General features: G+C 41.8%; 2 protein-coding genes across 2 annotated transcripts; both read left to right on the top strand.

Annotated features, from left to right (window-relative positions):
* Positions 1-3,454: 3,454 nt before the first annotated feature.
* On the top strand, positions 3,455-3,865 carry LOC310869395 (histone H3.2; the record flags this gene model as incomplete). Its single annotated transcript, XM_083780117.1, has 1 exon — positions 3,455-3,865. The coding sequence occupies one exon, from the start codon at positions 3,455-3,457 to the stop codon at positions 3,863-3,865; it is 411 nt and encodes a 136-aa protein (XP_083636243.1).
* A 3,337-nt stretch (positions 3,866-7,202) lies between these two features.
* On the top strand, positions 7,203-7,805 carry LOC310869391 (histone H1-like; the record flags this gene model as incomplete). The annotated part of the gene is made up of 1 exon (XM_083780113.1): positions 7,203-7,805. The coding sequence occupies one exon, from the start codon at positions 7,203-7,205 to the stop codon at positions 7,803-7,805; it is 603 nt and encodes a 200-aa protein (XP_083636239.1).
* Between the last annotated feature and the right edge of the window lie 6,406 nt (positions 7,806-14,211).

Here is a 14,211-nt window from a genome sequence, read left to right as displayed (position 1 = left end):
CGGGCTGCCGGCTGAGCGTGTATGAGCTCCTAACCAATCACTGCTAGTGGCGTGATCGGTTCTTGATTCTCTCATTCTAAACGCTCTCCTCCTCCAAAGAAGGAGGTTCCTGACCACACATTTCTTCAACAGTGTCGACAGTATGTTGAACTCTGAAGTCAGTATGATACTGACTGTTTTATAAGCATACTTATACACAGTATGATGTGATCGTACATATTTGTAGGCAATCAATATCCTTCACATTGTCTACAGTTAGTGTCGTGTTATTTTATAATGCATTTTATATTGTATACCGTTATAATGTTTAGAAACTAGAAAGGCTTTATTTTTTAAAGACTTTTGGACCCTTATATTGAAAGGCCTTCTTGATTAGAAGGTCACTGTTACATTTGGCCTAATCTGAGTTCCCAGAAGTTGTGCGAGTTTAGATGATTGCATTGAAAAGTAAACAGCTGTGTGGGCTTGCAAACAGATCATTTGTGTTACTAGGCAGCACAGAGTGCACCCACTACTTCTCTGTGAAACAATGTGATGCTTTTCCTTCTCACCTTTCTCCACCAGGAGGCAATGCTGTAAATTAGAACTCATATGGACTCACATGTTAAAGAGCATTTAATGGTAATTTTGATTAAAAAAAAATGATTGTATTTACAAGCTACTGTAAAATTAAGAACAGGACAACTGAACTCATGTATTGTATTGAACAGAGACGGCAACCAAGCTAAGCAGCCCACTCTGAAATACTGTTGTAATCTGATCGCATGGCTGTGTATACTTGTACCTTATATAACTCTATGACTTGTACGTGAGAGCACAGTGTACTTGCTAATGTGCTATTGTGTACTGCCTGAACTGTAGCATACATTTAGCTACATTAGCATCTCAGACAGCAAGGTCAGCTTGCTGCAGTTAATGGTTGTTATGTCTCGAGTGGTGATGTGGTCACGTCATTAGGATCCAGCTCTATATATTTCCTGTATGTGTGTAGTAAACTTTGTGAACCTTTAGCGTGATACTGTCTCGTGTCGCATTATTGTTCTCCCGGGCCCGTCGCCGCCGCCGCCGTACCAACTACCAAGGTATACTTCAACCGGATTGTCACACAACACCCAGCCGTCACACACTACCTGTCTGTCAAACCAGACGAGGGTTCAGTACTTAAGAGTTTTTTTTTTTAGTATTGCTACTATGAAACATGTCCTTCCGTCAGCCACGCCTCCATATATGGCCATCAGTCCCGTATGCCTCATGGCACGTCATGCCACAATATATGGTCGACACAGCACTGACCTCATCAAACCCTGGATAGCCATACATGGAGAAGACTAGAGTCGGGTTCTGCCTGACGTTTCTTCCTAAAGGCGAGTTTTTCATTACCATTGTCACAATATTGCTTGCACTGGGTGGATCTTTGTTGGTTTGCAAAGTGTCTTGAGACAACTTGTTGTGAATTGACACTTTAATAAAATTGAAATGAACTGAGATCTGACTTCAAACCGACTGACCTGTTCTTACATTCCATATGTTGATCCTTCCCCACCCATCCTTCCTTGATGTGATCTCCATAGGCGGCGGGTGCGTTTTACCTTTGGGTAGGCTATAGAATTGCGTTGGGGGGGGATTCTCGCGGCCGAGCGGAGCGAGGCCGCCGCCGCGGATTTATTTATTTATTTATTTCCCAGATGGTCTAAAAATGAGTTATTTAGCATACTTTTACCAATGAATTAGCCTATACACAGACAACGACTTTTGGACGTCTTTTTCTCAAGTCTCGAGTCAGTCAGTCAGTGACAGTGTAGATTACCCGGCGGTGTTGGCGTGTTGCTGCCCCTCCGGGAGTCGCGGCTCATGGCTCTCCACAGACGGCACAGAGACAGCAGTCACTCCACTGAACGTGCCAGTGTTGCTGCAGTGGTGTGAACTGTGAACCGTGCGGGCACTGGCGCTGCTGAGTTCTGACACCTTCTATAATGCTGCGCACATATATTATATATATAAAAAAAATACCCAGCATAATTTTTGGGAAGGCTAAGCCTTCCCTAGCCTTATGCACCCGCCGCCTATGGTGATCTCCCTTTTGATTGACCTGTCCATTCAAACTCTAGACTTCCTGCCCCAAAGTTATTATTGCAGAGTTCTCAACAGGCCCCAAAATTAAGGCCTGTCCCTACCTCAAACCCTGTACACTCAGACACTGCCCCCCTTAGATCTCCATATATGGAGCTGACCTGTTCCAGCATTCCATATGTTGATCTGGCCTCAAACGCTACAGTGCCTATATTCAAGTTAAACGCACGTTTTAGTTCTAGTCCAAAATCCACACTTCTTGGCAGTTAATTATCCTCATTGGAAGTTGAACCACATTCATATGTTGTGATGAATTAGATGAGTCACAGTTAACTAGTTCAAGAGAAGCCTTCTTATACACCAGAACATGCTTGGGTTATTTATTATTTTTTGTTTTACTTTGGCCCATGTCATACAATATATGACTTAATGACTACAGCAATGCATTATCAGTTTGCCCTGGAAACTAGTATCCCTACTAGTTTCCCTACAAATATCTGGATGAAAATCAAAAGCGGGTGTGTATTAAAAATTCTAGTAGTAAAAATATCTCTGAAAAGAACAGAGACGTCATGTGGCTGGTCTCCGTGAGAAGACTAGCAGTACGAGCAGTTGTTAAATGGAGCTGCTTCGTTAGAACCATTAAATGCCCAATTTTAAATTGTGGTGCAGACGAGACAGTTGAGCACCTGCTAGTGGACTGCCAAAGGTCTAGCTTTGTATGGGGGAAAATGCCACAAATTGGTTTTAAACTTAAGATCAACTATAATGCTGCCATGTATGGGGTGTTCGAGGAAAGAATGTCTGCTGTGGAACAAGATTTTTACTGGTATGTAATTTGCACTGTTGTAAACAAACTGTGGAAAACCAGGTGTGCCATGGTAATTCACCAGGAGACCATCTCGGGAGAGGTGGTCTTCAAACAAATCCAAACTGAACTAAAAAGACAAAGAACTCTTGACACACGAAAAAAGAAACTGACACCATGGCACCTACTAACATTGTAAAAAGAAGAAAAAAAAATAACTTTTGTATTGAAATACTTTGATTTATATATTTTTTTTGTAACTTATGTGTATTTGTAATTTTGCATAAACTGTAAACCCTGAATAATTTTCAATAAAGTATATATAAAAAGCGAAACTAGTATCCCATAGTATGTATTGCTATTACAGGAGGCAGGAGCCCAGGTCCAGTAGGCTATGACATTGGTAAGAGTTCTCCTCCAATCGGTGCCAGTATTACATGGTACCTCCCCAAACAAGGCGGTTCCTTACCACTGACCAATCAGAGGATGACGGCGTCTCTGAGGCACTAATAAAAGCAGCAGTTTTCAGTGCGCAAGCATTCTATTCTCAACTTCTTTAGAAGAAAACAACATACAATGGCAAGAACTAAGCAGACAGCTCGTAAGTCCACTGGCGGCAAAGCGCCCAGGAAACAGCTCGCCACCAAGGCAGCTCGTAAGAGCGCGCCGGCAACCGGTGGAGTGAAGAAGCCTCACCGTTACCGTCCCGGTACAGTGGCTCTGAGGGAGATCCGTCGTTACCAGAAATCTACCGAGCTGCTGATCCGCAAGCTGCCGTTCCAGCGCCTGGTGAGGGAGATAGCACAGGACTTCAAGACCGACTTGCGCTTCCAGAGCTCCGCCGTCATGGCTCTCCAGGAGTCTGCTGAGGCTTATCTGGTTGGTCTGTTTGAAGACACCAACCTGTGCGCCATACACGCCAAGAGGGTGACCATCATGCCCAAAGACATCCAGCTGGCCCGTCGTATCCGCGGAGAACGTGCTTAGACTAATCTGTTGCTGTCACAACCCCGAAACGGCTCTTTTAAGAGCCACCAAATGTTTACTTTGAAGATAAATTGTTCCTTTGATATATTATAACCTAGACTGGCGTCATGCACTTTCAACTAACGTGACAATAAGCCAAAAACTACTGAAATATATTTCGTAAGAGTTTTATCGGCTACGATAGCTAATGCTGTTTACACTTTTCTTCTCAGAGTATTTAATTTATGGACGTAGTCTGGTGTTTAATCAGAAAAAAACCCCAAATATGCATCTTCTCTAACTGAAATAAACCCAGGACTAAATGTGATCAACATGCAGACATTCAGCTCCACCCTGTGGGGGAGGGGAGGCAATTGTTTCATTGTTAGTGTGGTTGCCCACAGGGCAACCAGACTCTAGTAACTAACACTTTCCGTATTATTATTATTTACCTGGAGTAAGACAAAGTTTGCCGCACTACTAGTCCCACAGTCACGCACTTGAGCCATATGTCAAATTGACCGGAAAAATCGGGAATCGTGTGCTTGTGATTTGCTAAGAGAAATGTTGTATAGTTTAATTGATATGAATTTATTAGTGAATTAAAATTTCCCATTGACATGAATGGGAAAATGCAAAAATTCACACTCAAGTATTTTTTCCTCGGAGACTGTAATCACTATAGTTACAAAACTTGGAGGAAAAATTCATACTTATCACTAAAATTATTTAACCTATAAGTTTATAATTTTATCGGTTACATGGTGGCACTATAACTTTACGTTTTGGCTTATAACTCTGTTTTTGTCCAAAACACACTTTTTGCTTTTCGCAAAATGTTTTTTCTCCAAATCTCACAAAAATCTGTACACGTGATCTCTGGACCTTTCCGATGAAAACTCGAATGGCGGAACATCGATAGTGCGTATCGTTCGGCCGCAATCGTCGTCCGAAGTTAGTGGGAGGGGCCCATTTTACAAAAAATGCCGCAAATCACGAACGGAATGTCCAATCCATCCCAAATTTGAATCAGATGTCCGGGGTGGTTCCATCAACCAAGTTCTAAAAGCAATTCAATTTTCATCCATAGGGGGCGCCGCAAATGCGAGAAATGTAACCGTTTGTCGCAAAAACATGAATTTCGGGGGTTAAATCCCCTCCGAATCACTTACGCATGATCACAGGGGTGACGCAACATTGTAATTGGCTGTCAACATTAGTGGGAGGGGCATATGTAAGCCACTGCGGCAACCACACTCAATTTTTTTAAATTGCGAATTTTCTAGTATTGAACTCAACACGATACCAAAACCAGCAGCTATTCATAGTCCTGGAATGAGACTCTTCTGTACAAGTGTATAGTGTTGGTGTAAATCTAATCTACATGTTCAGTGTTGGCTTCTCAAAGTGGAGGTGGGGGTTGAGCACATTTCTAGTATTTGGGGGTCCAAATTTATTTTAATTGGTATGTGTTTAATGTATTGTCACAGTCATATCCTCAGTGTTACTGTTACTGTGGAAAAGCAATATACAAAGTGAGTTTAACATTGTTAAAATGTTGTTTAATGCAATCAGATATGACTTTTCTGTTTGGATGCATGGGTTGTCACGGCCAGAAAGTAGTTTTTTTGCCACTCAGTACGTGCATATCCTCTATACTATACGTCTATTTTTTTGTCCCAGTGTTTTTTCATTTTTCAATTTTCATTACTATCTTTTTTATCTAAATAACACAATGAGGAGGGCATGCTATTATGAAAGGCAACGCCATTTTATTTCAACAAGACGATTCCATGTGCTTCTTTGGGAAATGACAGTAGGGAAGAAACAAAATATGCCTATATATTTGTATTTCATACAGAGTGCAAAGATGAGTTAATCATAACATGATGTTTTGCAGCATGACACATTTCACCATGTATAGGCCTCGCAGGCCTACCTGAGAAGTGTGTTGGGTACATTGTGTCTCCATAATCAAATAAGTAGATCTAAATACTGCAATAACAATGTATAAGGCACACAATCACCTGCTCCCGAGCTGTATCCAAGAGCTGTTCTGGCCTAGAGAGAGCTGCTACAACCTAAGAGGCACTTCCATATTCAAACAAACAAATGCTAGAATAAACATCAAAGAGAGGTGCATATCGGTCAGAGGGGTCAAGCTGTGGAATGGATTGGATGACGAACCAAAAAAACTGTAGTACAATAAAAAAATGTATAGATCAAAAATAGTAGATACATATAGAACATTGATGTGATGTTTTGTTTTCTCGTTTTGTCTTGTTCCTGTTAACTGTATTGTCCTGTCTGTCTTTGTTTTTGTTTTGTTATGTTTGTTTTTTTTGTTTTTGTTTTCCCCTTCGTTTGCTTTGTTGTATTATTTCACCTATGAAAGCCATTTATTTGATAGAAGGCTAGGCACTATAAGCTAAAGGCTCATACATAGTCTGGATTTTCGGTGGTTAGGTGACCACCGAACTACAACATGACGTCACGAGCCGCGGTGAAGAGCAAACCACCGCCACCGCTCCAGCCCTTCTCTCTGTTTTTACACACCACCGCTCAACGTTATTTCAGCTCCGGTGGTCAGCTCACCACCGGAGCGGTGGTCACCTCACCACCGAAAATCCAGACTATGAATAGGCCTTAAGGCTTCAGCCTACACCTTTTTGGTCTGTTTCTGTTGCAAAAAAAAAAGCAGGCACTGTATTGATTTGTTATAATGACCAAAATAAATAAACTCTACTATAAGCTCCACTAAATATACAGATACAGTTGATTAAGATTTAAACAATTAAAAAATATTTTTTTGTCCAAAATTTGCCATGTTTTCCAACAGCTGCTTCCTTGCTTCCTTGAACTGGAGTGTGTTTACTGTTGTCAGAAAACATTATATTTATAGCAAAACTGAAGGCAAAACAAAAGTATAGTTTATGATATCGTGTCGCCAAGAATGTCTACTTAATTGATTGTGAGTATTGTTGTTAATGCAACATAGTTTACAATATTTTAGAATAAAAATGACAGAGGCAACACTGTGATTTGACTATAGACAGGTGATGTTTTGAGGTTATTACTAAAAAGGAGTGAACTGCTTTCATCTTAGATATATTCGTGACAGAAAGGCACACGTGTTAACTGGTCAGCTCTTTGTCGCATTAAATAATATACACAGTAGTTTGTTATAACTTGTTTTAATCGAGGAGAAAACACAAGTGGCACAAGAGAGAAGTGTTGAGAGTGTTGACTCTAAAGGGTTCTCATGTGGTGTTTAAGTCCAGCCCCTTCAGAGCTGTCAGCATCAGTCTGTGAGAGTTTACTTGAGAGAAGGAAGAGCAACCTACTATCCGAGACAATAATGGCAGAAGTCGCACCAGCACCGTCACCGGCCAAGGCCGCCAAGAAGAAGGCAGCAGCCCGACCCAAGAAGACCGGCCCCAGCGTCGCTGAGCTGGTCGTCAAGGCCGTGTCCGCCTCCAAGGAGCGGAGCGGTGTATCTCTCGCTGCGGTCAAGAAGGCTCTGGCTGCCGGCGGCTACGATGTGGAGAAGAACAAGGCCCGCGTTAAGATCGCTGTCAAGAGCCTGGTCGCTAAAGGCACCCTGATCCAGCTCAAAGGTACCGGTGCGTCTGGCTCTTTCAAGATGAACAAGGCAGAAGCGGTGAAGGTAAAGAAACCCGCTGCTAAGAAAGCAGTCAAGGCAAAGAAGCCTGCTGCAGCCAAGAAACCCGCAGCGGCTAAGAAGCCCAAGAAGGTGGTAGCAAAGAAGCCCGCAGCCGCAAAGAAATCGCCCAAGAAAGCCAAGAAGCCTGCCGCCAAGAAAGTAGTGGCCAAAAGCCCCAAGAAGGCTACCAAGAGCCCCAAAAAAGTGGCTAAGAAGCCCGCAGCAGCCAAGAAAGCTCCAGCCAAGAAGGTTGCCAAACCCAAGGCAGCAAAGAAGGCCGCTCCCAAAAAGAAGTAAACTGCATCATATTTAAACCCACAAAAGGCTCTTTTAAGAGCCAACCACATTCTTTTTATAAGAGTATCCTATCTTTATGTAGCCCAGTGGCATATATGCCTGTAGTTCTATGTAAATCCACCAGGTGACACTGTCACTTTAAGAGTGCCATGTTCTGGGGGCCAAGGGTTACACTGAAAAACGTCTTGAGCAACCTGTATTTGTGGGGATTCTTTGAGAAGATCTTGATGGTAAAAATGCAATACTTGCATTGTATATTTTCAGATACAAATGTAAACACATTCTTGATGCAGTATAGTATGAGTGTATTTCCAGATGATTAAGAATACATGTTGTTGATGGTTGCAGATTGTAAACAAGAGGTGAAAGCTGAACTAGCTATTATATCAACTTGCTTGATATGAGTTTTTGTGTCTTTGTACTGTAAGTACTGCTTCTTTGTATTTCTAATTCTACATTAAGTAAATTGTAAGGTTGATCTCTTTATAGAGGTTACTATAATGTTGGGAATGTAATGTGTTTCTCAGTGGAAAAGGGTGAAGCTTCCATGGGAGACCAGTGGCCATTCCTCATACACTGTTTGTGGTGAGTTTTAGGTTTAACTCACAATTAATGTCATTTTATTTGTTTCATTGAAATGGAATATCTCATTTAATTGTGGTATATTTCCTAGTTGTTTTATTCTAGATAGTGCCACTACCGTATTTTGTTTAGATTTATTTTATGTTTACAGGCTTGCATGCCATATTTGCCAAACTGTGGCATTCTTTACACCAATAAGATAAACCAACACCAACTTCTTGGGAAATAAAGAACCCCAATATATGTCTGTGTCCTGTGCCCTATTTGCCAGGTTACATTTACTTTATTTAGAAATTACGTAATTGTCACTGGAATGATAATCAGTTTGCCTTTTATATTACAGGCATAAGAGCACAACATTGTCCCTTGCTAAAATATAATTATTGCATAGTGATTTGTTGCTAAAACAATTCTGCTGCTGCCCTATCTATGCTGATGTTCTTATAAAAAAAATCCCCTGGCTTTTTGCTATTGCCTTTGGCCAGTGGTTCTGGTTCAATGTTTTGTTCTAAATGTAAAACACGGTAACCTAGTAACCCGTCAACCTTTACATCATCAGAATTATCTAATTGTGCAAAAAATAATAATCAAAAATCAGATTATACAAGGAAATTAGTGGACATGAGCTTGTAAATCTGCTATTTTTGGTGAGGAAATTTTTGAGTAGACAGAGTAGGCTACAGCACTGTAGTGTTTGTCATGTGATCTACCTGCACAACCTTTGCGATCTACTTCTACCTTTTGGGCACCCCTGGTCTAGAGTGTACTGGTTAAAAGTTAAAACTCACACCACACAGGATAGCTGAATAGCCTGGCATACTGGAAAGAGATTACCCAAAACTATATCTATCACTAAAAAGATAATCTACATTTGCTGAATACCTGAACACGGTAAAATACCCAAAAGCATTGACTAGGTACAGACTCAAGACAGACTATGCACCCACTGCAAAATGTACCATGTATACCAAGAAATTAGAAACACATACTTCCCACAGATTACACACGCACAACGTGAGTTTGAAACTTATGACCAATAACCAAAAACTCCCATACCAATCGGGAGAAATACAACAATGTGCAAACACAGCAAGATTGTGAACTAAATGTTTGTCCATGTTTTGTTTTAGTTTTTAGCTTATATGTTTTTTTTAAATAGGCTCTATGTTTTACTAATAATAAAGTGATTCTGAGATGGGGACCTCCTTGTTTGGGGAGGTACCATGCATCACTGGCACCGATTGGAGTCCGATTGGACTCTTGCTAAAGTCATAGCGTACTGCACTTGGGCTGCTATAATAGCTAAGTAATAAATACTATGGACTGAACAAAGAAAATACTTTGCTGTATGTGTATGATAATGGCGCAAATAAATAAGCATTTCTACTACTCTACAAAATAGCACATAACACAGGCATGTATGTACAGTTCAAATTAAATCAAACTGTATTTATAGTGGTTAAATTCGGGATCTTAATGAAATAATTAACATCAAATTCACATTTTATTGTCACAGCATATTCATGTGGTTAAACGTCCAATATTTGTCGGTGCATTGCTGGCTGCACAGAAGTGTTGATTGTGATGCATTGTGCAACAAAAATGTGCATTGATGGCACTGGAATGCAATGTGACACTACTTAGTTGGTTAGTTAATTAGTTGCGAGAGTGAGGTCTAGCCAATTCGAATCCCGGCTCCTCCTGTCTACACGTCACGTAGAAGTGTCCTTGGGCGAGACACTGAACCCCAAATTGCTCCTGATGTGCTGGTTGGTACCTTAATTGCATGGCCTCCGCCGCAATCGGTGTATGAATGTGTGAATGTAATGCACAATCTATGTAAAGCGCCTTGGATAAAGGTGCTATTATACATGCACCATTTACCACACTTCTGGGCGAGATATCCACGCTTTGGGGCGACATATCCACACTTTGAGGGCGAGCCCTCCATGGCTTTGGGGCGACCGTGCTTCACTTTTCGAAATTCCGGGGCGTCCCTCCTTCACTTTTCGCGGGGGCGAGTTAAAAAAGGGGCGACCGGTCCGTACCTGAGGGAGGGCTGAATCCACTTCTTGCGACCGACGGTCTGTGGCTTCCCCCTGCCGGCCGGTCTTTTATAGGTCGGCCGGTCGGTCCAATGCAATTTTAGCGACCGACGTATTTCACGTCGGCCGGCCGGTTTGATGGGTCGGTCGGTCGCTATGTGTGTCCGTCGCTAATTTTTCAGGTCGGTCGGCCGCTATGTGTGTCGGTCGCTAATTTTTCAGGTCAGTCGCTATGTGTGTCCGTCGCTAATTTTTCAGGTCGGTCGGCCGCTATGTGTGTCGGTCGCTAATCTTTCAGGTCGGTCGGTCGCTATGTGTGTCCGTCGCTCATTTTTCAGCTCGGTCGGCCGCTATGTGTGTCGGTCGCTAATTTTTCAGGTCGGCCGGTCGGTAATTTGGTCTGTCTTCATATAAATTTTTTTCTGCTCTCGTTGGACTTAACTTTATAAGTCCAATGGAACACTTCTTTGTAACGTATGGCTGCTGTAGTGTAGCGGTCTATTCTGTCGCCTCTCACTTTTTTTTTTTACATTATTTGATAGGCAGGCAGACAGGCAGACTGCCTGCCTGTCTGCCTGCCTATCAAATAATGTATTCATTCCATATTTTTTTAAATATAATAATTGTTGTGTGCCGCGCGATTCGAACCAGCGTCCCCAGCCAAAAAAAATTGAGAGGCGATGATTTCTCCACCTTAATATATATATATATATATATATATATATATATATGTGAATTATTATATTTGGGCAACCACACTAATAATAATATATAGTATTAGGGCTGTCAAACTTAAAAATGTATTAGTCATGATCAATGACGTCCAAAATATATGCCATATTTTTCTGTAGACTATATTGTGGGAATAGAAAGATAAATAACAGTAGACCATCTTGCCAATCAGACTATACCAGTAAGACGCCCTGAAGGCGAGAAGTGAGGTCACGTGCACACATCTGCCTGGGTGACGGCAGACTGCTGGGCGAGCGCTGGTGCTTTGGCATGGGGGGGTCAGATCAACATATGGAATTAATTATGTACTGGCCATGGAGCGTGTCTTGAGTGTACAGGGTTTGATGAGGTCAGATCAACATATGGAATGTCAGAACAGGTCAGCTCCATATATGGAGATCTAAGGGGCAGTGGGGGCAGTGTCTTGAGTGTACAGGGTTTGATGAGGGCCCAGGTAGGGCCGGGCCTTCATTTTTGGGCCTGAGAACTTCACTAATAACTTTGGGGCGGGCCCGTCTAGAGTTTGAATGGACAGGTATCAGTCAAAAGGGAAACATCGAAGAGGAAGGACGGGTGGGGAAGGATCAACATATGGAATGTCAGAACAGGTGAGCTCCATATATGGAGATATAAGGGTTTGAGGTCAGATGTAGAGTTGCTGGCTGGCTCAGCTCCATATATGGAGATCTAGGTGATGATCCAGTCTTTTCCATGTATGGCTATCCAGGGTTTGATGAGGTCAGTGTCGTGATCTTATATCATATATGGAGACGGCCATATATGGTGGCGTGACGTGTCACGAGGCGTGATGTCATGAGGCGTGACCATATATGGACGCGTGACATGACACACTTACTGACTGACGGGAAGCATTTCCCGTCAGTCAGTAAGTGTGTCATGTCATGTCAGGTTTTCATAGTAAACAGTGGCCTACAGTCGCAACAACACATTCTTATATCAGTATCATGGTCAGCATCATGCATCAGTTTCCAAATGAGTGCTTTTAGCAGGTGTGATAAGCCCTACTGTATAGTCTCCATTCCGACATGCTGCCACTCCGACATTGACTTCTAATTGTCGGAATGGTGGTATGCTCCATATTTGTAAACATCCCACCATTCCGACAGAAAAAAGTCCCACCATTCCGACAGGGACCCGCGGCAGAAAAGGTCCCACCATTCCGACAGATCACTTTCACAACTTTTTTTTATTTGATTATTATTATTATTTATATTAATATAAACATTATTATTTATATTTATTTATTATTTTATTTATTATTATTATTATTATTATTATTATTTTTTTTATGGTTTATTGATTATAGTACAAATGGTTTATCCTGCTTGAATATTATCGAATGTAATAGCATGAATTACTCAATTGAATTATTAATTTAACTCTGAATTATATTTGATTATTTCTGAAGATGATAGGCCTATACAGTATGTCCCAGAAAGAAAGTCACATCCCAGCAGAAATATGCTGTGTCATGTCAGTGTCATGGTCAGTATCATGTCAGTGTCATGGTCAGTGTCATGTCAGTATCATGTCATTGTCATGGTCAGTGTCATGTCAGTGTCATGGTCAGTGTCATGTCAGTATCATGGTCAATATGACTAAAATGTAATAGAAACTCATAATGTAATAATCAGCTCATATATTATAAAGACATTATTGCATTATGAAGTTTTATTACACTATGAGTCGCCTATGTGGAGGTTCTTAATGTAACACATTATTACATTATAGAAAAATCTATTAAGTTATGTGCTCGTCTTTTAATTACATTATGAGCTGATTATTACATTATGAGGTCAGATGTAGAGTTCCTGGCCGCCTCAGCTCCATATATGGAGATCTAGGTGATGATCCAGTCTTTTCCATGTATGGCTATCCAGGGTTTGATGAGGTCAGTGTCGGGATCTTATATAATATATAGAAACGGCCATATATGGTGGTGTGAGGCATGACACAAGGCGTGACATGACACACTTACTGACTGACTGACGGGAAATGCAGGTTTTCATAGTAAATTAAATGCATATGGTCCTGTGTCTGTGGTCTATGGTCTGGACATGGTGTGTGTGGGACAGGGGTACGGGGTTATAGCAACTTATTACATTACTTAAATGCCTTGATATCATTATGTCATATTCGACCATATAGGCCTAGCCTATTATTGCATATAATTTTATTATTGTTAGATTTGCATTTCTTCAAATATGCACACTTATACCACCAACTAATAAGCTTTCAATTAAACTATTACCTACAACAAACTACATCAAACTTTTCCAAACCGAGCACGTAATTATGATTAAGCACAGCTGGTACTATATACACCCGGCATTTAAGCGCGCACCAGCAAGTGCGTGTCATGCACGCGCATTATATTGCGCGTGCGTGCATGTGCGCTTGTGCACGTGCAAGCCGGAAAAAAAAGCACTTCCGGTCCCTCCGGAATGAATACATTATTTGATAGGCAGGCAGACAGGCAGACAGAGACTGCCTGTCTGCCTGCCTATCAAATAATGTATTCATTCCATATTTCTAAAAATATAATAATTGCTGTGTGCCGCGCGATTCGAACCAGCGTCCCCAGCCAAAAAAAAGTGAGAGGCGACAGAATAGACCGCTACACTACAGCAGCCATACGTTACAAAGAAGTGTTCCATTGGACTTATAAAGTTAAGTCCAACGAGAGCAGATTCTTTTTTATATGAAGACAGACCAAATCACCGACCGGCCGACCTGAAAAATTAGCGACCGACACACATAGCGGCCGACCGAGCTGAAAAATGAGCGACGGACACACATAGCGACCGACCGACCTGAAAGATTAGCGACCGACACACATAGCGGCCGACCGACCTGAAAAATTAGCGACGGACACACATAGCGACCGACCGACCTGAAAAATTTGCGACGGACACACATAGCGACCGACCGACCCATCAAACCCGCCGGCCGACGTGAAATGCGTCGGTCGCTAAAATTGCATTGGACCGACCGGCCGACCTATAAAAGACCGGCCGGCAGGGGGC

This window comes from Protomyctophum parallelum, assembly GCF_964188405.1.
Source record: "Protomyctophum parallelum genome assembly, chromosome: 13".
Lineage (NCBI taxonomy): Eukaryota > Metazoa > Chordata > Actinopteri > Myctophiformes > Myctophidae > Protomyctophum > Protomyctophum parallelum.
Note: the sequence above shows the minus strand (reverse complement) of the source record. Positions and strands in the feature narration are given on the sequence as shown.